This window comes from Cornus florida, unplaced genomic scaffold, assembly GCF_030987335.1.
Source record: "Cornus florida cultivar Cherokee Brave unplaced genomic scaffold, ASM3098733v1 CherokeeBrave_3.0.0_Hap2_Chr08, whole genome shotgun sequence".
Lineage (NCBI taxonomy): Eukaryota > Viridiplantae > Streptophyta > Magnoliopsida > Cornales > Cornaceae > Cornus > Cornus florida.
Genome location: NW_026775578.1, coordinates 65,078,401 through 65,105,644, shown reverse-complemented (window position 1 = coordinate 65,105,644; position 27,244 = coordinate 65,078,401). Strand labels below are relative to the sequence as shown.

Here is a 27,244-nt window from a genome sequence, read left to right as displayed (position 1 = left end):
TCTAATTCTCCAATAATCCTAAGTCGGCTAAACTAAATCCCGTGAATCATAAAAACAAAACCCTAATCTAATACAACTAATGAAATTACATAAATAAAACAATTACTTAAATGAAAGAAAATAATAATCATACAATTTAGTCAATTACCGAGAGAACAAAATACATACCATTAAATAAACAATTAAATAAATAGTTAATTCAAATAACTAGGTAAATAAATAGTTAAATAATTACAAAAAATGTAACAAAATACTTAATTAAAATAGCAGGACTATCCTTTTAAAATTAAGGGTATTACAAGGCCAGTCAGTCATAGGCTAGTAAGCCTTCAACTTCGATGAAGAGGGTTCCTGGAGCTTGCCATTACTGTAAGCAGCTAGGTCACTTCAGGAGGGATTGTCCAAAGTTGCATGGTTGGACACAGAGTGGCACAGGTTCACAGGTCACACCGGCACCGTCAACAGTTGTGCAGTCAGGATTCAGGGTGCCATAGGCACCACAGTCAGTGGCGCCGTCAGTTGGTTTATATCCGGTCAGGGGATCTACGCCTACTGCTTTCGGACATCAGTCAGGTTACCAGGGCAGTTCTCAGCAGTTAGGGGCTTAGGGACGAGTCTACGTATTGCCACAGGATGATGTCTCTACAGGGACTTCTACAGTTCGAGGTATCTTTCTAGTTTTCAGTTCTTGGGCTAAAGTTCTTGTTGACATAGGTGCATCGCATTCATTTATTTCTGCATCATTTGCACATTCCTTGGGGCTAAAAGTCACACTACGGGATGGTTTCCTTTGTGTTGACACACTAGTAGGGGTCCAGTGTTTTTGGACCATGTTTGTCGGGGCTATGCTATCGAGATAGCTGGGCAGACCTTAGAGTTTGATTTTGTTGTTTTCGACATGACGGTCTTTGACGTCATTCTTGGGATGGATTGGTTGTCCTTCTTTCATGCTACGATTGACTGCTTCCGCAGTAGGGTGACTATTTGTACTTCTGAGGAAGATTGTTTTCACTTCGTGGGAAATCGGAGCGATTCCCACTCGGCGATTATTTTTAGTATTGGTGACTAGAGTCGCCACATATCTTACTTGGATAGCCTATTGGTTGAGGAAAATAGCAGTTTGGGTCGTGTTTTTCCGGCAGTTGTAGATGAGTTTCTGGATGTCTTTCCAGAGGAGTTGATAGAGCTTCCTCTTATTTGAGAAGTTGTCTTTGCCATTGATGTCATTCTTGGTACTGCACCCATCTCTATGGCACCATACCGTATGGCACCGACAGAGCTTGATGAGCCGAAAGCTCAATTGGATGATTTGAAAGCTAAAGGCTTTATTCATCATAGTGCTTCACCTTAAGGAGCACCGGTTCTTTTTGCGAAGAAGAAGGATGAATCTTTGAGACTTTGCATTGATTATCACAAGCTGAACCACGCTACGATCAATAACAGGTATCCTTTACCTAGGTTTGATGAATTGTTTGATCAGTTGAAGGGACCCACTTATTTTTCGAAGATTGATTTGAGATTGGGTTATTATCAATTGAGGGTTAAGGATGAAGATATATCCAAAACCGTTTTTCGCATATGGTATGGCCATTACGAGTTTCTAGTGATGCCATTTGGTTTGACCAATGCTCCAGCAGTCTTTATGGACTTAATAAACCGTGTATTCAGTGACCATCTTGATCAGTTCGTTGTGGTTTTTGTCGACGACATTCTCGTATACTCAGCTTCGGTGGAAGAACACGAGTATCATTTGAGGACGGTATTATAGATCCTTAGGGATAATTGGTTGTACGCCAAGTTTGAGAAATGCAAATTTTGGCTACCAGAAGTGAAGTTCCTTGGACATGTTGTGTCAAGGGGCGGTGTTGTAGTGGACCCGTCGAAGATTGAGTCTGTGATGGATTGGGAGCGTCTGAAGACAGTATTTGAGATTCGAAGTTTCCTTCGCCTAGCCGGCTACTACCAGAGATTTGTTCAGGGTTTCTCTCGTTTAGCGGCACCTATGACTCAACTTACCCGCAAAGGGGTCAAGTTCGTATGGAACGAGGCCTGTGAGTGTGCTTTTCGGGAGTTGAAGGCCAGGTTGACATCGGCTCTAGTTTTGATCAACATGGTTTGGGTTACATAAACTTTTGTGATGCTTCGCGGGAAGGTTTGGGTTGCATTTTGATGCAGACATAATAGGTGGTTGCTTATGGGTCTCGATAGTTGAAGGCTCATGAGTTGAACTATCTAACACACGATTTGGAGTTGGTAGCAGTTATCTTTGCCCTGAAGGGGTGGAGACACTATTTGTGCGGGGAGAAGTTTGAGGTTTTCTCTGATCACAAGAGTCTCAAGTATCTCTTCTCTCAGAAGGATTTAAACATGAGACAATGCAGATGGGTCGAGTTTATGGAGGACTATGACTTTGAATTGCAGTATCATCTGGGTAAGGCCAATGTAGTGGCCGATGGATTGAGTAGGAAGTCATGGGGAACTCTTGCTAGCGTTTCTGTTCACAGATGGAAAATACTAGAAGATCTTGAGATCTTGGTTTATAGTCTTATGAAGATGTTTCACCGGCTAGTTTGTTTAGTTTTATAGCTTAACTAGCTCTTGTTAGCAGAGTTATTGAGGCACAGTTAGAGGATGGGGAGATGAAGGCCATCCATGTTCGGATTTCAGGCGGCGAGAATGTAGAGGGTTGAACCTTATATTCAGACGGTGGTCTCAGGTATAAGGGGATGATGTTTGTTCCTTTGTCTTGTCATGAAGACATTCTTCAGGATTTTCACCACTCTCGACTCGCAGTATATCCTGGTGGTATGAAGATGTATCACAATCTGCGGCGACAATTTTGGTGGCAGGGCATGAAACGGGATGTTTCACAATTTGTGGCTCGATGCCTTACTTGTCAGCAGGTGAAGGTAGAGTATCAGCGACCGGCAGGATTGTTGCAACCATTACCAGTAGCTAAATGGAAATGGGAGCATATCACTATAGATTTCGTAACGGGACTTCCGAGATCCCAGGCAGGGAATGATTTTGTTTGGGTCATAGTTGACAGGTTGACTAAGATGACACATTTCTTGCCCATGTCAGTGATAGACAGTGCAGAGAGATTGAGCAGACTGTATGTGAGACAGATCATTAAGCTTCACAGGGTTCCGGTGTTCATTGTTTTGGATAGGAGTCTCAAGTTCACATCTCGCTTTTGGCAGGTCTTTTAGGAGGCTCTTGACACGGGGCTTCATTTTTGCATGACATTTCATCCTCAGACTGATGGTCAGTCGGAACGTACCATTCAGATATTGGAGGAAATGTTACGAGCTTGCATTTTGGATTTCAGGGGTAGTTGGGAAAACCACTTACCTTTGGTTGAGTTTGCCTGCAATAATAGTTACCAGACCCGTATTGGCATGGCACCTTTTGAGGCGTTGTATGGCAGACCTTGCAGATCTCTAGTCTGTTGAACCGAGGTAGGTGATACGGTCGCCTTAGGTCCTGACATTGTTATTGAAACTATAGAAAAGATCAAGTTGATTCGGTAGTGGTTGGCTACCGCACAAAGCAGGCAAAAGAGTTACGCTGACAGAAGGAGGAAATCCTTGTCTTTTGAAGTAGGAGACCATGTCGTTCTCAAGATTTCTCCACGCATGGGGCTTTTGAGATTTCAACAGACGGGCAAGTTATCTCTTAGGTTCATTGGACCATTTGAGATTTTAGAGTGCGTAGGTGAAGTTGTTTATCGTTTGGCATTGCCGCCAGACCTGGATAGGGTTCACGACGTCTTTTATGTTTCTATGATGAGGAAGTATGAGCCGGACCCATCGCATGTTCTATGGTGGACCGATGTGGTTGTTAATGAGGATGTGACCTACTAGGAAGGTCCAGTCCAGATTCTTGATTCATGGGAGCAGGTCTTGTGAATCAAGACCATTCCATTAGTTAAGCTATTGTGGAGACATCATGGCGTTGAAGAGGCTACCTGGGAGATCGAGCAAGAGGTTTGCTCCCGGTATCCCCATTTATTCTCTCTTTCAGGTACGACTTGATTTCAGAGATGAAATCCCTTTAAGGTGGGAAGGTTGTAATGACCCGGTCATTTCCCTCTTTTCTTTTTTCGGCATTTTTCATTTTTTTTTGTCTTTTTCCTATTTCGTCTTTTCCTGATTTCCGTTTTTGTTGCATAACTTCACTTTTTGTGCTTGGATTTGGTTTCGACTTTGCATACATCCATGATATTTAATTTCCATGATATGTATATTTTCACTTTTGTAGAAAAGTATGCAAGATGTTTACTTTTCTTGTAAAGGGTATGGATGCATAGTTTCTTCGGAAACATTCTTGACTTTTGGGGGTTTAGTGTAATTAAGTAAAGTAATTATTTTTTATCTTAAGGACCATTTTGTAATTTAATTTCAAAGATATTTTAGAAAAGAACCCTTTTGCAATTTTTAAAAAGTGTGACAAGTGTCACACTCCTATAGAGCCACTTGTTGACATTGTGGTGGAACCACTTGAAGACTTAGTATAATGACACATGGAGGGTGGAGATTCACCTGTGATACCCCTCGGATCCGAGGCACGGGTTGATCAGGCCCAAGCCTAAACCCGAGGGAAATACCAAACAATTAATACTTTAAACGAACACAGAATATAAATTTAATTTAAGAAATAAAATTTAAGCTGAAAGAAACTAAATATAAATCCTTTTAAAACTAAATACTGATAATCCCAATAATCCAAAACCTCCAAGAGATTAAACAACTCGGGAATCCAACTCTAGTGGACCCCTAATAAAAATCCAAACCGAAATAGAACAACTGAAAGAACATCCTGATAAGCTACTGAGAGAAATCCTACATCGTCGGTAGAGTGAGTAGAAACCTCTACTCAGCACGAACACGTCTAAGTCTAGAACTGACGGACACCTGAAAAATAAAGAGTGGGTCAGGCCCATATGCAAGTTTTATTCTACTATGATCCAAGCAGTAATCCGATACGCAAATACATCCTAGATAGCTCAATAATATCTATCTAGTCCATACATATATATATCCATACTAAGGGACAGTCACTGGACTACAGTAGGGGTCTCAACCTGAATAGAAGGCAACATGCGAAAACGCACCCAAAGGTGGGCATGAGTACCTAGACCTAACAGGGTGCACCTCAACCTACTTTAACCAGTTACGCATCCACTGCATATATGCACCCTAATCAATGAGTCTGAGACTCAAGCTCATCTCGCGGTACCATAAACATATATATAAAGTCCATCCAAAACCAGGGTATGTCATTCAAATACTTATTGAGATGACATACAATATACAAACTAGTTAGTCACTCAACTTATTCAGTTGATATGACTTAACTACCATCCATTAATCTAGGAAGCCATTCAACTTAGTCGCAGTTGAACAGACTCAATCATAATTTGGATTCAATATTTTCAATCCATCCTTTAATCCACTAAGGTAGGTTTAAGTGTTTTGAGTTAAACCGTCCCTAGTATGTCACCATCCCATACTGGTGCATACAATCCTCCATATCGATGTAAATTACAAAACATAATAATAAGCTAGTAATTTACAATCCATACCATTATCCGTATCATTGCAGAAAGGTATTTAAAATTTCAACAATATAAACCCCAGCATTAATTCATGTAATTGCACTAGAGAATTTGATATTCCAACAATTAACATCCAGAGCATGCATAGTTCAAACCTTAAACATAAAATGATCTATCATGCATCTAATATAAGATTTATAACCTTAACATAATCCATTATGTTGCCCAAAACTAAGCTAAGCAATTTGGTTCTTTCCATCCATTATCAGTATGCTAAGTTGTATGCTTTTATACTGATTCATCCTTTAAATAATTTATAACAATTTATTTACATATCCGTATTGTCAAATTTCTTAAGCACAAGAAGTGTATTATGCATTCAAGAACCTTCCAAAGTCCACTTAACCTATTTAAATTAATTAAAATAGGTTTCAAAACCATTCTGGGCAATTAAAGTTAAAATCAAGGTCGCGACCCAACTTAGTCAGCTCAATTGCTAACTGAGCAGGCTAAGTTCCTAACTTAGTCGACTCAGTTTCCAACCGAGTCGGCTAAGTTGCCAATTTAGTCGGCTTAGTCTCCAACTGAGTCGGCTAAGTTGGTGCTAATGCCGTCTTCTTCGTTCGTTCAGCTTCTGTAAACCCTAAAACTCCATTGCTAAGGCCTCTAAGCTTCAACATACGTCCCATACGTCCATACTAAATTATTTTAAGTATTTTAACATGCAAATATTCAATTTAAACAATAGTTCATTCATAAAGATCACCAAACTAAAGAAAACACGAACAAGTATGTATAACTCTGCAACCCTCTGTTTTAGTTTGATTAAGCATGCATAATTAATTTGTTTTAGCAGTAATTAAACTCTTGGAGTCTAGCTAGGCATGCACAGAACACGAATTAAAGGGAAAGAGAATAATAGAAACTTGCCTTGAGTTTCAGATTTGAAACTCTAAACTAACGTCTCTGAAGTTTCCCATTTACGTCCTACACTATCGTTCCACCCCTCTGGCGCTCTTGATTCAACCCAGAAGCAACCCCGTTCCTTTTTCCTTGAACCTCTCTATAAATTACTCAAGCTCCCTCTCTATTTCTCTGCCCTCACAACTCTCTGTATTCTCTCTGTTACGTGAATAGGGTTTTACAAAACCCTTGGCAGATAAATACTTATGTATTTATAGGTTTTATTTAAAACCCTAAATTAAATCCAAAACCAACTACAAGTCGGCTCAACATGAATCCTAAAAGAAAACTAAAACCCTAATACTAATATACATGGAAACCAAAACACGGACCACAGTTAAATTAAAAACTATATATTTAAATAGCCACATAAGCACATAATTAAACGAGTACTAACTAAACAAATGTCAGTTAAATAAAATAAACAAAAACAAATAAAAACAAACAAATAAATCACATAACTCCATTAAATTAACAAATAAACAATTAAACAAATATAAATGCAATTTAAACAATTTATAATATACCAGGACTATCCTTTTGAAATTAGGGGTATTACATCACCCACTTGTTGGCCTAGGATAGGTGCACTTGTTAGCTTGGATGGTTGACAAGTGTAGGCTTAGGATTAAGCCTAGGAAGGAGCCAAGGATTAGTGACAAGTGTAGACTCCAAATTTGGTCTTACACTTAGTGTGTGTGAAGACCATGGTATAAGAACACATAGTGAGTGGAGGAATACTAAATCCTCCACTCACCTCATTTTATTTTATTTTTCGCACTCCCTTTACTCTTAAACCCTAACCTAGCCACCATTAAAGCAAAGCTTGGCTTAGAACTTATTACTTCATTTTGGCCTCCTTCCACTAACCTTAGACCCTTGACCTTGGGAAGTAAAAGTTTCCTCTCACTCTTCTCTACAAAACCCTAGTTAGTTTTCCATTCTAGCTTGGTTGCCTTGGATTATAGAGATTCAATTCTCTATTGAGGTAGGGGTGGTTGTACGTTTATCCTCTTTGGATTTTATATATGTTGGAGCTTGATATATATTAATCACATGTCTTTTGATTATAGTATTTCCATATAAATAGAGATTTGATATGCTTGACTTAGGATTTGTGAATTAAAGTATGTATATAATTATTGACTTGAATAGGTAGATTATTGTTTAGTGATTTGCCTAATACTTGTGTTTTCATTGAGGGTTTATTATGAATATCTTGTAATTGTACCTACGTTGTTAAGTAATAGAGGTTTCATTGAAAGTTTAGTATGAATATCTTATATGTGGCACTTGTATTTATTTGTAGGTGAATTACTAAATTGCATGATTAGTAATTGCGGCTTACATTGATAGTAAATTGATATAGCATGATGTGTAGTATCATTAACTTGCCACTTTAGACATGTAACCATAGGGGCATGGTTTGTGTGGTTTCACCCTTCTTGTGCTTGGTAGATAGTTCATATATTGTGAGTATATAAATGTCATGGACTTGTTGATTTTTGGAAGCTTGTAAGGATATGAAAAGGGTGATGGATAGGGTTTGGCTCTAGTACAGAGATAAGAGTCTTCTAAGTCATAAGTGCACAATAGGTAGTATCTTGCGGGTCGTAATTGTCCGACATAACTTGTACAGTCTCGGGCCACATATCCTAGTCTTTCTATTACTTGATTTCGCATTAAATTCCAAATTGTAAAGCATGGATTTCTTGACATTGTGAATTTGTGCTTTAAGTTTTATAAATGGTTAGTGTACTTGTGTATGCACACTTGGATGCCAAGCATTTATCATTTCAAATATTTGTATAGCTTAAAATGATCCCTTAGAATACCTTGAAAATATAGATGTTAGGTGGAATGCACCCTTGTGACGATCTATGTTCGGTTTGCATTATAATTGAAACTATAGGGTATGCGCATGCACCACATCCTATGAGTAACTTGATTACTCACCCTAGTTGTTTAGGTTGTTTTCAAGGTAAAGAAGCACTTTTCTTGGATGGTTGATACATTTAGCTTAATTTGGATGATGTGTTATGAGCATGTTCTTTTGGTTTATCATGCAAAATGTTTAGCATGTGCTTGTAGCATTTTTGTATCTAAGGACATATGAAATAATTTTTTGGACAAATGATATGTAATGAGGCTTAGAGCCATTATAACATGATTTAATATGATATTTATGCTCGTTGAGATGTTTACATGTTCATTCACCTTTAGAAAGCAGATTTTGACTCATATATGAGGGTAGAATGAATCCTATAGACTTCTTAGTATGATTTTCATGTTTAATAGGGTTTCAGCAGGTTTTCGAGGCATTTCGGTCAAGTGAAATGGCATTTCGGTCGACCGGTGCCTTTTTAGATCTTAATTGAACAGTAAAGTCCAATTCCAGTAGCCAAATTCACTGTTTGAGGCACAACTGGTCGATCGGTTCTCCACTTCGGCCGACCGAAGCAACTCCCATTTTTTTTCTTTAGGTCAGGTCCATTTCGGTCAACCAAAATGGCAATTCGGCCGACCGAAACACCACAGTCACAGATACCTGGTAGCTTGTTTAACAGCATTTGTTTCCCCAACTTCAAATGAGTATATCTCCTCCGTTTCTAATCCAAATGGGGTGATTCTTGAACCCAACTCAAGGATTTTGAGTTGGCTTCCCAACGGTACCAATGTCATTCATAGATCCAAACTATAATGAAGATCACTTATGTTTTAGTGAGACAGTGTCAGATTTCACTTGAACCAATAATGGGGGTTCTTGACCAAAGTTCTTAGAATCTCTTGGAATGTTGTCATAAATTAGATTAGGTTGAGTAGAACTCATTTGACTCATTTAGAGTCAAATCTTCTTTTTCAATTGTGACTTGACCATTTTACCCTTGGTTTAAGGATTTGTCCAAGTGATCCTTGTTTTCTTCCTTAGTTCTTCTTAAGTTCCGTGACATTATGGGAGGTCACTTGGACGTCTTAAGGATGATGTACATCCCTAGAGACATTGGTTTTATCTTTTGCTTCCGCATTTTGGATTCGTTACCGGGTTAACTTTCGAGTCATCACTTATGCATTGGTTGTAAAACTAGGGTTGTCACAGGTGGTATTAGAGCTCCTGGGTTTGAAAACCTTAGGACGATGGGTTTTGGGTGCATATCATGCTTTTGTTGACTTGCTTTGATATGTTTACGAATTTCTTGAATAACATGTTTTGATTTGATAACATGTTTACGTGCTTATGTGGCAGTATATTTAGGAGTTTACCTTAACTATTTTAGCATGTTGTATATGCTTGTATGCCTTAGCAAGTGTGTATGCTTGTCTGGCGTTAGCATGTTGTATATGCTTGTATATTTTAGCATGACTGTATGTTGTATACATTTCTTGCTTCCGTTATGTGCTACCTGTTTCATGCATTCATTGCGCGAGTTGTATTACGTCTTAACGACTTGCATTGTTGTCGGCCTTGTCATTTATGTGTGTAGCAACATGGTTTTGACTCGCGGAGAGTCTTCTCGTCACGACGGTGTGGATGAGCAGGTTGAGGACACAGGGCTTGTTAGGGATTTTCCTAGTAGGGTCGGGCTCCAGCTCGGGGTATGGATGCTAATACACCTTAAGTATATGCTACTGAGGAGTAGGTTGCAGACACCGGGCTCACAAGGGGTTAGGGAGGCCCAGGACTTGACCTTGTGGTGTGGATCCTAATCTACCACGAGCACCGACTTATGAGGAGCAGATCGCACAAGGAGTGGCTCTATGGATGTCTGAGTATATTTAGCAGATGTTTCATTAGCACATTGCAGGGATGCAGATTCTAGTACCGGCAACAGTTGCTAATGAGGCATTAAACTATTTCATAAAGTTACAACAGGTTAAGAGCAATCAATTTGCGGGGAGTATGGACCCGCTTGCTTCGGAGGCATGGCTTGATCTCATGGTATGCAAGCTCAATAACATGGCAGTACTTATAGACCGATTGAGGATCTCCTTGACTGCCTCTATGTTTATGGGAGATGCCGATATCTGGTAGAGGACCATGACTAATATTCACGATGTGGAGGTGATGACTTGGGAGGAGTTTAGGACATTGTTCTTCGACCGTTTCTTTTTGAAGGCTATGAGGCAGGATATGAGGGTACAGTTCTCGGGTCTCTATCAGTGGGTTGGCATCTGCATAGTTGTTACTGCCACGATTCCTTCTTCCTTGGTCAAGAAATGGCTCCCTTGGAAAAGGTTGCCCCCCAACCGCAATCAGAATGACCATTGGTGGCCTTGGAGGAGCAGGTGCGGCTGGCTGAATGTTCATAGGTGGAACGTTCTGTTGTGCTTGAGGAATGTTGCATGGCCATGGTTGGCCAGGTTGATCATGTTAAGTCTGTTGTGAGAATGGCACAGGTGGAGGATTCTGAATTTGCTGAATGGCTGGCATAGGCACCGCTTGTGGAACAGTCATCTGTGCCAGGAGCGGTCACGGGTGCGGCTGGAATGTAAGTCTGTGCCATTGGAAGGGGCTGCACTTACTGCTAAGTTGGAAGGAACGGACCTGCTTATTATTGAGAGGAAGTACCTTCAGCAAATGTAGCCGGCCTGCTAGCTTGGAAGGTTGACTATTAAGACCCTTTAGAGTTGTTTGGTCAAGGGGCTAAACCTTGAGTCAAGCCACTAAGGGAACATTCCAACATGGACTCAAACCTTTGAGAGATTCGGTCCACCATTTCTTCTAACTTCCGGTCTTGAGAAATAACAGCTTTTGATTGGTCTTGAGCAACTCTGGCTAAGTCTTGAGTGACTTTTTCTTGGTCTTGCGCAAACCTATCTTGCTGTATTGCCATCATACAAATGTTGTCCATGATGGGTCCATCTGCCATTGTTTGAGCAAAATTTTCCACCATATTATTTTCATCAGGTGCAAATCGTGAATTTTCCACTGGAAGTTTACTGGCTTGCATCTCTTCTAGTTCGGTAGGGTCTTGGACAGACTTGCCTTGCCTTCTTCCACTGGCCATTGAATCATCTGTTAAGATGTCCCACCAGGCGTGCCAGGAACTACTGTCGTTCCAAAGTAAATATCCGAACAATTATCCAGTAGGAGATTGTAGGGATCAGGCGATTGTACGAAGGACTGGAATTACCACCTCGAAGGTTCTTTTTGCCTTGAAGAAGGACTTCTGGACTATTCAATGGCTAGTGGAAAGGAAAACAGTATTAAAAGTTCAGGACTTCAAAGTAAAGTGCTGGAAAGTAGGAATAATAAGTGTAAAACTTGAATTAAACATATTGAAGGTGCATTACATGAATGTAAAGAAATTAAAGTGCTGTTAGGCTTTTTGATTTGAACAACATTTGCAAACTAGCTCTAAGTGCTCTATTTATAGAGCTTTCCATGCATGCAGCAGCTTTATGTGGCAACTCCAGCGATTTCCACGTGGCCAGATTTCGGACTGCCAAGTGCCCCATGTTCTCTTGGCAGTTGTAACTTCTTTCTTCCATCTTCTCCCTTCTCTGTCTCAGACTTCTTCCCCTCTTCAAACACGATTTCATAATCCATAATCTTGTCACCCACGATTTCTTGTAATTCTCCTCAGTTAGTGGTAGTTACCATATAAGGTACCACCACTTTCAACTGATATGTTTATATTTGGCCAAGTGTCTCACGTTCTTTGTAATCTTTTCCTTCTACAGAATTCCTTTCCCTGTATAATTCTATATATATATCATGCATGTATATAGAAGTTATTTACAGACCACGTTCTCCTCGGCTTTGGGTAACTTCCTTCCAGTTGAACTTTCCTTTCTGGCATTTGTTTCATGACGTCGTGGCCCCAAGACTTCAGCGATTTTTCTTTCATGGGTTATATTTGATATATAAATATATATACATAGATATATATCCATAAATACAGACTATTCCCCACATCCATATTCTTCTGTAAACCACGTTTTCATTATTTTGGCAACTTCTATCTTGAGACTTTCCTTTTGGGCTTTGGAGTTCATGGTGCCATAAACTCCTTGATTTTAGGAGCTTCCTCATCGTGGGTTTAATCTGACATATAAATATGTACATATATATATATATATGTAGATATTTATATTTATTTAGGAAAAAATAGATAAACACTCCCCACGACTTGCTAAATTTTAGCAACAAAAGTTGACTTGGCTTGGACAATTGCCGAATTCTCCTAAAAAGAAGGAGAAAATCCAACCCCCCACATCTGGCTTGGTCAACTTTGGTCTTTCCCTCCTTTGGTAAGTCTTCATTTTACTAAAATCACGATTTTCTATAAACTTTCAAGAATAACAACTCTTAAAGGAATTGATGTACTATGGTCAAAATTTGTGGTAAGCTTAGTAGAACTAGCCACGTGTCAAAAAACAATTGATTGGATGGTTGTATTATAGTATTTTCATGTCATAATTTCTCTTTCCAAAATAGGAAAATATGGGCCCTTTCTTTAAAGATGGCAAGTCCTAATAGGACTCACGTTTTAAAATAGAAAACACCACATGGTAGGATTGGCCCACTTGCCTTTGATTTCAATTACTACGTAATATTATATAGCTTCCAATAATAACTTATTAGAGTTGCGATCTAGCGTGATAAGTTCATTGGAACTCGTCACATGTCGCATTTACATTGGGCCAAAAATAATGGAGTAAACAGTACCCATGACAGTTTGAGTCAAAAATTTTTGTCTAATTTAGTAGGGGTGAAAATGAAAGATTTAGTGATTTAGGACTTAAATGAAAAAATATCTCAAAAGGTAAGGACTTATTGGTTCTTAAAAAAAAAATTTCAGACTTATTTATTTGTACTTCAGTATGAAGGTCTAGAATATAATTTCACATTTCATCAGTCATAAAGGGGTCCTCGAGTGGGAGGGGGTGCACCACTTTTCCATAATTTGGTGGTTTTATGCAAGACAGGATAATGCGAGAGGCTTTAGAGGGAGAGAGAGTTGATACATCAACATGGGTTTAATTTTCTTACAGAATGAGAGAGGCTTTAGAGAGAGAGAAATTGGAAGAACAGTCTGAAATCCACTTTCCCTCTTAAACAAACCCAATAAGTAAACACAATATGCCACTCAAAAACTGTTAGTTTGCGTCCCTCTGTATATATGCATTCTTTTTTATCTGGGTTTCTTGGATTCTTCAAACTTCATCTCTATTATGTAACATTTTTGTTTTTTATTCTCAATTTTTATGTAACATTCTATAACCATCTTTACATTTTTGGGTTACCTGGATTCTCCAGAAACAAGGAATTGACTAATAATCAAACGGTGGTTAGATGTGTAATGTTTTGTTTTTTTTCATTCTATTGAACCGTTCTTCTGGCTTTGGGTCAAATTTGGCAAGCCCGTTCTCCAATGGACTTGCCTGAAATTTGTGCTCAAATTTTTTTGATTTACGGGATGAGTCGTTGTTTTCGGCGACCCAATTGGTGATGCAAGGGCCGCCTGTTTCTTTTTGGGCCGATTTACTGTAAATCTTAGTTTGCATTTAGTAACACATTTTCTGTTTTATATTATCAGCCCCTAAAGAGGCAAAACAAAAATAAAAATCATGTTTAATAATATATTTTTCTATAATAGAAAACATTCTCTATTTTTGTGAAGAAAGGAGGAAAAACATAAAAAAGTGTTTCTCATGTTTTCGACACTGTTGAGCAAAAACGTTTTCACTATTATTATTATATATACACTATTTATTTCAAATAAAATTTATGTTATGCATGCAATATACTAATACTATATATTAATTACTAATAAAAGTAATATTTTTAATATATAATTATATTATATTAATATAAGTGTAAATTATTTTTTATTTAACAAAAATATATTTTTAAAATATAATATATTATATAATAGTGTAAATTATTTTTTGGGACAAAAAAATATTTATGTATATTTATTATTTATTTTATACAATATTATAAAATTATTATGTAACATATATAATATATTATTATATACAATATCTATATTATATTATAGATATATTATTTAATATTTTTAATTTATTATAATATACTATATGTTAAATATAGTATATATTATATAATAAATGTACAGATGATGCATATGCATACACTTAGGTGAGAGTGTTTTTGTCCTAATATATCTTATTTTGTACTTTTGTATTAGGTATTATTAGGATTTGTGATTTTAAATTGAATATTATATTTTATTATCCTATATTGGGTATTTTTAATATTTGTGAAATAATTGAATTGCATACAAATATTTAAGGCTTTTTGGTACTAATGAAAAGAAATTAAAAAATGTTATGTACATTTATAATAAATATGTGTTATTAAACATTGTTATTGTTTTTTGCTTTCAAAATTGTGACAACAAGAAGTGTTAATATACGTCATTTTTGTTTTTTATTGTTAATAGAGAAAAATATAAACCTACTCTACCCTCGATAAGATTGATTAGATTTCATTATCAAGGATAATGAAATCAAATCTGACGTGGTTCAACAAGTAAGAATAATCCTACTATAACTGGAGGAGGTCAAAAGGATTAAATCATATCTTGACAAATCTAGTAATAAATCTCCTATGATTTCGCACAAGCGGAAGATAAGGTCAACCATCGACATCAGCGGAACGATTTTGATTCCAATCAACAACCATAAATAGGGCATCAAGCCATTAAAGAAGGTACGACGTAAAAACTATTATTAATCCCTGCCTTCTTTATAGACCTCCGTGACTAATTTGATCGTCGGAGAGCTCTTGGCAGGCACCACACCGGTGCCGTCAAGGTTCATCGATCTTCTCCTCTCTTCCTTGCAGGAAAACGGTATCTTATCGGACTGCGCGAATTTTAGCCCCAACAGTTGGCGCCGTCTGTGGGAACCATGATTCCCTTGAATCAATTAATTACTCGTTGGGTATATACATTTGTAGTCCGGTATGGTTACCGAAGGAACACCATCGCAGGGATCTGGTCAAAGGGTAGAGTCGGGTGAAAACCTGGACGTCCCAAACGACCAGGCATAGCTTGCACCGTTGGAACTACAGGTTCAAACTCTAAGTCAGGGTATGAACCAGTTGATCCAGCAAAATGCAACGCTCTTGCAACACCTTGTTCCACCGGCTCAACAAAACTTTCCAGGACAAGATCTCTCAAGTCCAAACGGAGGTAATGAAAATCTTGAAGAGAGGGATAATCATTCCCCCCAAAATGAGACTGAAGTGGAACAAAGCCAAGTGGGAACCCGACATAGAGAAATGGTTCACCCATCTCTCTTACGGAGTTCCCGACCTCCTGAAAGCATAGCCTTCTGTCTTAAGGAAAAGACAAAGAAAGTTACCCATCTCGACTTACAAATCAAGGATCTCAAGGGGAAAATGGAAGATGTAATGCAGGCTATGAAAGGAAAAGGTCCTGCTGCAGTAGATGACCTGGTACAAAGGACCAACTTGCCTTTCAGCCCCGCCGTTATGAAATGTCCACTACCTAGTAAGTTCAGGATGCCATCGTTCGAAAGCTTTGATGGGACCAAAGATCCCCTCGATCACCTGGAAACTTTTCAAGCTCTTATGCATTTACACGCTGTGCCAGATGAAATCATGTGCCGAGCTTTTCCCACTACACTTAAGGGATCAGCGAGAGTTTGGTTCAACAAGTTGAAGCCAGGAACCATCAACACCTTCGAAGAATTGAGTAAACATTTTGTGAGCCACTTCATTGCAGGTCAGAGACATAGGAGGCCGGCTACCTACCTGTTTACCGTGGAGCAACAAAAGGAAGAGTCGATTCAGGAATACATCACCCGATTCAACGCAGAGATGTTGCAGGTAGAAGAGGCGGACGACAAGGTAGCTTTGACCGCTTTCATAGGAGGACTCCAAACCTCCAGATTCTTGTTCTCCTTATCAAAAGAACCTCCCACCAGCATGATAGAGTTGCTGGTCAGAGCGCAAAAACACATCAACGCTGAAGACACCATGAGTGCACGGAAGGAAGGAGAGGACAAGAAGAGGCCAGCCCCTCTCGCTAGGGATGAAAATAATACCAAATATAAGAAATCGTTCTTCAGCCAGAGTGACAGCACATATCATGAGAATGACTCAGATGAGTATACCGACTAGAAATTGTCTCGCGGCTGGAATTAGCCTTATCAAGTCATTCACAATAAAGACTGGGGGCATCTTAGTTAATCATTTTAAATGGAGGGTAGCTCCATCACGTGTTATTTATTTTTAATAATGATGGTCTTTAATAAAATTCCTTTTAGTTTATACGTGCAGTATTCCCATACTATAAGGGATAGTAAATAAGTGTCTTGTATTACAAGGACCCGGGCTGAGTGAATCCCGTAATCCGTATCCCCGTACTATAAGGGAATAGTAAATGAGTGTCCTGTATTACAAGGACCCGGGCTGAATGAATCCCGTCATCCATATCCCTGGACTATAGGGGATAAATATCTTGTATTATCAGGACCCGGGTTAAATGAATCCCGTAATCCATATCCCTGTAATATAAGGGATAATAAATGAATATCCTGTACTACAAGGATCTGGGTTGGATGAATCACATAATTAATATCCCCTTACAATAAGGGATAGTAAATAAAAATCCTTTATTAAAGAGGCGAGCTGAGTAAAACTCGTAAAGTTCAATTCCCTTATTAACGAGTGAAACTCGTATAATTTATTCCCTTATAAAAGGAAGAGTACTATTTCCTCGGGTGCAAAAACAAAAAAAAAAACAAAAAAACAAAACAAAAAAAAAAATTATTGCTATTCATAAACAGTACCCGCGGGTACTGTTCATGCACAGTACCCGAGGGTACTGTTCCCTCGGGTGAAAAAAAACTGATAGGGAAAAATATAAACCTACTCTACCCTCGATAAGATTGATTAGATTTCATTATCAAGGATAATGAAATCAAATCTGACGTGGTTCAACAAGTAAGAATAATCATACTATAACTGGAGGAGGTCAAAAGGATTAAATCATATCCCGACAAATCTGGTAATAAATCTCCTATGATTTCGTACAAGCGGAAGATAAGGTCAACCATCGACATCAGCGGAACGATTTTGATTCCAATCGACAGCCATAAATAGGGCATCAAGCCATTACAGAAGGTACGACGTAAAAACTATTATTAATCCCTGCCTTCTTTTTAGACCTCCGTGACAAATTTGATCGTCGGAGAGCTCTTCGCAGGCACCACACCGGTGCCGTCAAGGTTCATCGGTCTTCTCCTTTCTTCCTTGCAGGAAAACGGTATCGTATCGGACTGCGCAAATTTTAGCCTCAACAGTTGGCGCCGTCTGTGGGAATCACGATTCCCTTGAATCAATTAATTACTCATTGGGTATATACGTTTACAGTCCGGTATGGTTACCGAAGGAAAACCGTCGCAGGGATCTGGTCAAAGGGTAGGGTCGGGTGAAAACCTGGACGTCCCAAACCACCAGGCACGGCTTGCAGTGTTGGAACTACAGGTTCAAACTCTAAGTCAGGGTATGAACCAGTTGATCCAGCAAAATGCAACGCTTTTGCAACACCTTGTTCCACCGGCTCAACAAAACTTTCCAGGACAAGATCTCTCAAGTCCAAACGGAGGTAATGAAAATCTTGAAGAGAGGGATAATCATTCCCCCCAAAATGAGACTGAAGTGGAACAAAGCCAGGTGGGAACCCGACATAGAGAAGTGGTTCACCCATCTCTCCTATGGAGTTCCCGACCTCCTAAAAGCATAGCTTTCTGTCTTAAGGAAAAGACAAAGAAAGTTACCCATCTCAACTTGCCGATCAAGGATCTCAAAGGGAAAATGGAAGATGTAATGCAGGCTATGAAAGGAAAGGTCCTGCCGCCGTAGATGACCTGGTACAAAGGACTAACTTGCCTTTCAGCCCCACCGTTATGAAATGTCCACTACCTAGCAAGTTCAGGATGCCCTCGTTCGAAAGCTTTGATGGGACCAAAGATCCCCTCGATCACCTGGAAACTTTTCAAGGTCTTATGCATTTACACGCTGCGCCAGATGAAATCATGTGCCGAGCTTTTCCCACTACACTTAAGGGATCAGCGAGAGTTTAGTTCAACAAGTTGAAGCCAGGAACCATCAACACCTTCGAAGAATTGAGTAAGCAGTTTGTGAGCCACTTCATTGCAGGTTAGAGACATAGGAGGCCGGCTACCTACCTATTTACCGTGGAGCAACAAAAGGAAGAGTCGATCCGGGAATACATCACCCGATTCAACGCAGAGATGTTGCAGGTAGAAGAGGCGGACGACAAGGTAGCTTTGACCGCTTTCATAGGAGGACTCCAAACCTCCAGATTCTTGTTCTCCTTATCAAAAGAACCTCCCACCAGCATGATGGAGTTGCTGGTCAGAGCGCAAAAATACATCAACGCTGAAGACACCATGAGTGCACGGAAGGAAGGAGAGGACAAGAAAAGGCCAGCCCCTCTTGCCAGGGATGAAAATAATATCAAATATAAGAAATCGTTCTTCAGCCAGAGTGACAGCACATATCATAAGAATGACTCAGATGAGTATACCGACTAGAAATTGTCTCGCGGCTAGAATTAGCCTTATCAAGTCATTCACAATAAAGATTGGGGGCATCTTAGTTAATCATTTTAAATGGAAGGTAGCTCCATCACGTGTTATTTAGTTTTTAATAATGATGGTCTTTAATAAAATTCCTTTTAGTTTATACGTGCAGTATTCCCGTACTATAAGGGATAGTAAATGAATGTCCTGTATTAGAAGGACCCGGGCTGAATGAATCCCGTAATCCGTATCCCCGTACTATAAGGGAATAGTAAATGAGTGTCCTGTATTACAAGGACCCGGGCTGAATGAATCCCGTCATCCATATCCCTGGACTATAGGGGATAAGTATCTTGTATTATCAGGACCCGAGTTGAATGAATCCCGTAATCCATATTCTTGTAATATAAGGGATAATAAATGAATGTCCTGTACTACAAGGACTTGGGTTGGATGAATTCCATAATTAATATCCCCTTACAATAAGGGATAGTAAATAAAAATCCTTTATTAAAGAGGTGAGCTGAGTAAAACTCGTAAAGTTCAATTCATTTACTAAAGAGACGAGCTGAGTAAAACTCGTAAAATTCAATTCCCTTATTAAGGAGTGAAACTCGTCTAATTTATTCCCTTATAAAAGGAAGAGTACTGTTTCCTCGGGTGCAAAAAAAAAAAAAAAAAAAATATTACTATTCATGAAAAGTACCCGAGGGTACTGTTCCCTCGGGTGAAAAAAAAAAAAAAACAAAAAGAAAAAAAACAAATATTCAGGAACAGTACTCGCGGGTACTATTCCCTTGGGTGAAAAAAAAAAAAAACCCTGAGTTACTATTCACATGAAAAGTGCCCGTGGGAATAGTACCCGCGGGTACTGTTCACAGGGGTATTAAAAAAAAAAAAAAAATCCCTGAGTTACTATTTACGTGAATAGTACCCGCGGGTACTGTTCACCGAGGTTGAAAAAAAAAAGAAAAAAAAAAAAAGAAAAGAAAAAGTATTATTATTATTATTTATTACATTCCCAAACTAGACGTGCAAACTTGGGAATGGGAAGCAACTGATAGGGAAAAATATAAACCTACTCTACCCTCGATAAGATTGATTAGATTTCATTATTAAGGATAATGAAATCAAATCTGACGTGGTTCAACAAGTAAGAATAATCCTACTATAATTGAAGGAGGTCAAACGGATTAAATCATATCCCAATAAATCTGGTAATAAATCTCCTATGATTTCGTACAAGCGGAAGATAAGGTCAACCATCGACATCAGCGGAACGATTTTGATTCCAATCGACAGCCATAAATAGGGCATCAAGCCATTAAAGAAGGTACGACGTAAAAACTATTATTAATCCCTGTCTTCTTTTTAGACCTCCGTGACTAATATGATCTTCGGAGAGCTCTTGGCTGGCACCACACCGGTGCCGTTAAGGTTTATCGATCTTCTCTTCTCTTCCTTGTAGGAAAACGGTATCGTATCGGACTGCGCGAATTTCAGCCTTAACAATTGCCATTCAAGAAAACAAAATTATGTTTCTGCTTTCTTGAAATTAGAAAAACAGAAAACGTTAGTAACGCTCCCTAAATCTAGAATTGAGTTAAGGGTATCTTAGGTTGAAAAAAGTCTCATAAATCAAAAAAATTTTGGGCAGGTGATATTGGGGCTCTAACAAACTCCTCTTGCACTCAACTCTTTAATTTCGTAAATGAAATGACTAACTACCTTCTTATTTTCTGATTCAATTATAAAAACTATTTCTCTTGTTATGTAATCTTCTCTTTCCTTATCCTCATATTATCCACGAGATATCTTTAAATACTAGTATTTCATTACTCGTAAAAATTCAGATAACAAGTCAAAATAGATCATCAAATATCATTCTTTCAATTTGTAAACCATCACCTTGTAAATTTACAAACCTTTAATTTGCATAGATTAAATGGCAGATGATCACTGATAGTGAATTTGATTGTGGCTCAATCAGGAATTTTTATTAAATTTAAACTTCAATCAGGAATTTTGATTGAATTATTAATTTAATTTTTTCTCCGCTTGCAATAAGCAGCACTATTCTTGGTACTAGAATGCTATGGGTCTTTGTATTGTATTTATTCTCAGTTCATTATATACTACGTGTAATGCAGTTTTAAGATTCGAAACATTGCTTCATCTGTATGTGAATCCCGTATTTGGGTGCTTTAAAAAATTTAATTGAAGGTATTTATGTGCAGGGGCGGAGCTAGTGTATCCTGGCCGTGCTTACTAAAATATATATACTAAATATATATTTTTAAATGTATATATGAAAAAATTCATATAATGCCATCCTAAAATTTTTATTTTCTAAATTTATATCTTAAATTTTGTATTTCTTCTCTTTTTACTATTTAAATTCGTTTAATTTCCTTTAAATAAAAGTCTAATTTTCCTTTTTGAATCAAACTCAATTCTCTCATTTTTCTTTCCTTTTTTAATTTTTTATTGACATATTATTTTGAGTAATTTTTCTTCTTTCTTTCTTGATTTATACAGTCTATATTTATTATCGTGATTATTACTAAAGAGCCGTAAGACATTGTTTGGCTAACACAAACGTGCCTTAAAAGGTTTTTTTGGGCAAAAAAAAAAAATTTAAAAAGGTAAAAATTTTATTAAATTTTTTTTTTCTTGCACACCCAATTACATTATAGCAGTGTTTTAACCAAACTATGACTTAATGACTATATTGGCGAAACAAATATATATTTTTAAATTTTTTTTCTTAACAAAATGAAATTCATTTTTAAAAAATAAATAATATAATCGTTACGAAAAAGTTAATATAGCCGTTAGATGAAAGTTAAAAAAAAAAAAAAAAAAAAAAAAAAAAATTTATTAAATTTTTTGAGAGCAAAATCGTACCATTGGAATACATGTAATAACTAAAATTTAAATAATTCAAAACACTGACGTGGTTCTTAAAGATGGTGACCTGAAATTGCTAAATCGACAAAATTTGACAAAAATAGAGTTTGCTTAAAAAAAACCAAATTTTTGAGAGAGAAGGGAGAGAATGTGAAAAATTGAACAAGAGGAAGAGAGACAGAACATAGGTGTTTGTATTGTAAAAGGAGGTAGAAAGATAGTGTCAGATCCCTTAATGGAGATGATGAGGTGATAAAATGAAAGGACATGTGTTGATGAAGTGAAAAGCCATCAATAAAGAAAAGTTGATAGGCAAACGAACATTGGTTGGGATTATAAATGACGTAACATGTATCGACCACTTAATAATTTATGTTGAAGAAGGCAAGGCTTTGGGCTAGAACTAGACCTATTAATAGAGTGATTCCTGATCCGAATTCGATCCTATTAGTCGAATATGGATTGAACGAAAAATTCGATAATTCGATTACGATCCGAATCTGATAATCTATTAGCTTAACAAATCGGATATAGATTATACTCATCTGATCCGATTAAAATTATATATATATAATATTAATAATTATATATATTACCAACGGGTTAGTAGTCTAGTGCGTCATACATTTCATATACGTGTCTATAAATAAAAATAAATTACTTTTATTTTGGATACTTTTCCTACATTTGGACACTTTGTGGACACAACACATTCTAAAATGTTCTTTTTTTCTTGAAAAAAAATTGACATTATACACATATAATCATCATGAGCGAAGCACTAATAATATTTGTTTAGTTAAAATAAAAACATTATTATGATAAAGTAGTAGAATAACTATATATATATATATATATATATATATATATATATATATATATATATAAATTCATATTTATGTATAGCCGTGTTCGAAGCGTACCCTTGTTTCCTTTTTTAAAAGACTTATTCCTATCTTGTCGTATCGTGTCCATATCCATGCTAAGGAGAAATTGTCAAACTAAATTAACCCGAAAGAGAACGAGGAGGATAAAAATCCTCTCCTTGTTTTTATTAGTTCATTTTTAATACTGTATTTATTAGCATTTGTTAGGAAATTAAGTTGAAATTTTGTGACATGGTATTCTACGAGACCAAATGGAGTTTCAAAGTGGTTATTTTCTTGAATTTTTTGAGTAAAAATATTATATAATTTTTTTAAAAAAATTAATATTTTGAAATAAGGGCGTGAAGAGCATAAAGGTAAATCCCTTTTTAATTTAGAGCTCTTAAAAAAAAAAAAAAAAAAAAAAAAAAAAAACTCCTAATTAAGCGCACTACTTTACCAAATGCGTCGGAGTGGGTCGGAGTGGGACTGAGCTTAGCTGAAAGGGCTTCTGGATACCTTTTCTTTCCTCCTCTCTGTATCTGATTTCATCTCTCACACACACTTCTCAGTGGAAACGGAAAGAGAGAGAAGCAATCGGTGGCTGCGTCCATGTCGGAGCTTCCTGAGGATGAGGATGCGTTTGACGACATTCTCTCCCGACTACCGGTGAAAGATCTGCTACGTTTCAGGTGCGTTTCCAAACGATGGTGTGCCCTAATTGACTCGCCTAGGTTCATCAAATTGCAACTCAATCGATCAATTGAAACTGGAACCAATTTGAGTCTGATTGTTAGAGATGATAGTTTATATTCAATAGACTTAGATGTGCTTGATGATATCTTCAACCTTGGTGGTGGTATTAGTAGTTTTCCACTTTTAGATGTTGCAGAATTCGATAACCCCATCGAATCTGAGTCCTATTGGACTTATGTAGAAGGAGGTTCGTGCAATGGTTTGGTCTGTTTGCGTCGTTTCTTAGATGAAGCCATTGCCGTGTTAAATCCTTCAACTAAGGAGTACAAAATTTTACCAGTGACACCCCTCAGCGGCGGTTTCTTCACATTTCTTGGAATTGTGTATGATTCTGCTGGTGATGATTACATGGTGGTTACGATTTTGGAGTTCTGGGAGGATCCCGATTCACTTCCCGCTGAAGTAATGGTTTTTAGTTTAAAATCGAATATGTGGAGGAGGATTGAGAGCTTCGATTATAACCTTTACTGGCAATGGGATAGTCCCAGAAGTCGTAGTGTGCTCGTGGATGGTGCTTTGCATTGGTTAGCTTGTCCAGATTCGTCTGAATTGTTGTAAATTGTTGTTTCTTTTGATCTCGTGAATGAGGAACACCGGCAAGTGCAGTTGCCACAAGTTTCTGATTGTACTAATGAGACCTTGGGGTTTTTAGGTGGATGTTGGTGCGTATTTTACACTATCAATTTAGAAGATCCTGTTGAATTATGGGTCATGAATGATTATATGGTGGAGTCCTCATGGACAAAACTCTTCAGGGTTACGTTGCGGAATTTCAAATACAGCGAGAAGCATAACCCGCAGTATGCAAGTGTTTTGGCTTATTCTAAGAGCAGCAGGGAAATTATCTTATTGCATTTGTTTGGTACTTTAATTTGGTATGACCTGAAAAAGAAAAGGGTCTTGGATCTCGGCCTTAGTTCATTTGGTGCGGATGTTAATGTGGAAAGCCTTGTGAAGCTCAATCATTATCAATGAAATGGCATTCTATAATTGTTGTTAGAATGTCTGGTTTTTGGGGAGCTCTTAAGTTTCTACCAAAGCAAGATTCTATTTTGGCGATCATGAAGGATATTGGGTATTCTTGTAAATTATGTTTGTTTTGTGTTGTTATGTGAAATATGTTTCAACCTTGTGATCATGATCGGCAAATTATGATATTTTCACTAGACTTGCACCTTTTGGCTTTGCTAACTCCTATTAGAAAAAACTTCGAATGGAATAGTGGAATGACAATGCTTATTTTGTTAACAGATAAGACTGCAGAAATAATGGCCATGTCTTCGAAGTGGATTCTTGTACTTGGGAACAAAGCACTGATTCACCTTTGTTGTGCTGATATCAATTACAGAAAGAATTAGGGCCTGTTTGGTGGATGCTCTATCTTGTTTTATGCCCTTCCCTACGGTGCAAATGGATACTATTGAGGACACCAACTTGTTTGGCATGGGCTGTATTGTGTCCAACAGTGCAAGAACAATTTCTGATTTTGGGCCAATTTTCGGAACAAAAAATTCGTGTCCCAAAGTGTTCCCAAATTTCAGCCGGCCCACTATTCACTGTAGAAAGGAGAACAACAGCCCAAAGTGCAGGAATTCTGAGAACACATATTTAAGAATCGGTGGAACATTGCCCTAATTGTGAACTTGCCTCCATCTCTATTCTCGTTCTCAACTGTGAACTTGCCTTAATTTCTGAAAAAACACTCTGACTTGCCCTCTCTCTCTCTCCAACTGCAAGCTACAAAATCAAAATCTACAAGAATCAAAAGTTCGAAATCCACCTCCATCTCTATTCTCGTTCTCAATTCTGAAGTTGCCCCCTCTCTCTCTGCAACTGCAAATTACAAAATCTAGCAGATCTGTGAACTTGCCCCCTTCTCTCTCTTTCAAGAACTATCTCACCTTTGCGTTTTCCGGTGAACCCCACCTCTGCGTTTTCCGGCGAACCCAAAGCTTCGGTGCGTAGATCTGTCACTCCGGCGAGCTCTTGTACGCTCTCGTCTGCCGATTCCGACAAACCCACATCTGCATTTTTTTAACTGAATTTTTGTTTGATCCAAATTCTCAAATCTCTTGCAATTTCTTCACCTGCTTTATATATATATATATATAGGGGAAAAATCACATAATGATAAGCGCCGAATATTATATATTCAAGCGCCCTAAATTGCATTAGTAAAGTCCGTTGTATGTTAATTTATGTAGATTATCTTCATTTCTATGTTTTTATGCATTTTCAGGTTCATTGACCAAAATGGAACAAGAATAAGGCCTTGTGGAATCCTGAGCAACAAAAGGTGCCAATGCTGAATTCTGGCAGCAGTAGAGCCTGGACTTTGCTTGCCATTTTGACCTTCCAAACTCGAGAACTGGACTTCCCTCATAACATGAAAGATTTAGAGCTCTGAATCAGCTTTCCAAATCTTCAAGTGGTTCATTATTCGGAGTTCGGAGCAGAGAGTTATGATCTTCACAACAGAGGTGCGCAGAACTGCCTAGCAGCACTGATGTACTGCCTTTCTCCCCATTTTCGACCACCCAGACTTGAGAATTGGGTCTTCATCAAAACATGAAGTTTTTAAAGCACTGAATCAGCTCTCCAAAGCTTCAAACAGATCGTCATTCGGAGTTCGGGGCACAAAGTTATAGCAGTTTTCCCAAAATAGGTCAGCACTGAGCAAGAGGAGCATGTTGCACATTGCACTAAGTTAGAATGCTCGAAGTCACCAAGCGTGTGCTCGAAAATCAGGCAGAATGCCCTTCGGAAATGGCTCATTTCAGCCCACTTGCACATTGGTTTCCCCAATGCCATCTCCCTTCTTTATGAAGTGGTTGGAGGTGTTCCTTGGAGGAGAGAGGGTATTGTTGAAGCATAAAAGGCTTCCCAAAGGCCACATATATGATTAAGCTTTATCTTGAGCAAGAGAAAGGAGAGAGAAGAGAGCAAGGAGAGGGTGTTCTTGAGTGCTACAGTAGGAGCTCGAAAATGGAGATGAGGATGATGCTTCTTCCTTCTTCTAGTTCACCAATGGGTAACTAAACCTCATCTAGGGAGGTGATGAAACCCCTCCCTTGTAAGCATGTGTTAGTATAGTTTATTTTTGGGGATTACAATGTATTTTTGATAGTCTTTCCATGGTCAAGAGCCTCATTTTTGTTGTAATGAATGTTGAATGTTTTAAATGATTATTGTGAGTTATTCATCTTGTCTTGGATGGTTGCTTTTCTTAATCATATTGCTTGCACTTCCATGGTGACAATGGAAGTTAGATCATGGAATGGTTTTAATGGCATGGAGTTGGAGAACCTAGATAGTTCATGGCTTAGGGTTTCCCTTTGATGGGCTATACTTGATTATTAGCTTTATGTGCATTCACCATTTAAATTAGGGCTTGATAATCCTTGGCTTAGTAAGCATGTCCTAAGCTACATTTTAGTTTGGGTAGTTGATCATGTGAACCTTTGATGGTTTATTCTTGCCTTTCTAATTAAATGAACTTCTTAAGGATATTATAGCAACCTAGTATTGTTATGTATCATGACTATCATATATGTTGTTTTCCCCTTAAATTAATCTTAACCTAGCATGTGTATAGGGATGGAGGTGGATTCATTTCCCTAGCCTTCTTTACTTGTACTCACTC

At 37.9% G+C, this 27,244-nt stretch overlaps 1 protein-coding gene across 1 annotated transcript; it reads left to right on the top strand.

Moving 5' to 3' along the window:
- The first annotated feature begins 23,457 nt into the window (after positions 1–23,457).
- On the top strand, positions 23,458–24,159 carry LOC132270414 (F-box protein CPR1-like). The gene has a single exon (XM_059771594.1). The coding sequence runs from the start codon at positions 23,458–23,460 to the stop codon at positions 24,157–24,159; it is 702 nt and encodes a 233-aa protein (XP_059627577.1).
- Positions 24,160–27,244: the final 3,085 nt, after the last annotated feature.

Excerpts from the sequence above, each read along its gene's own strand:
- LOC132270414 (XM_059771594.1), top strand. The coding sequence starts at position 23,458 with ATGTCGGAGCTTCCTGAGGATGAGGATGCGTTTGACGACATTCTCTCC.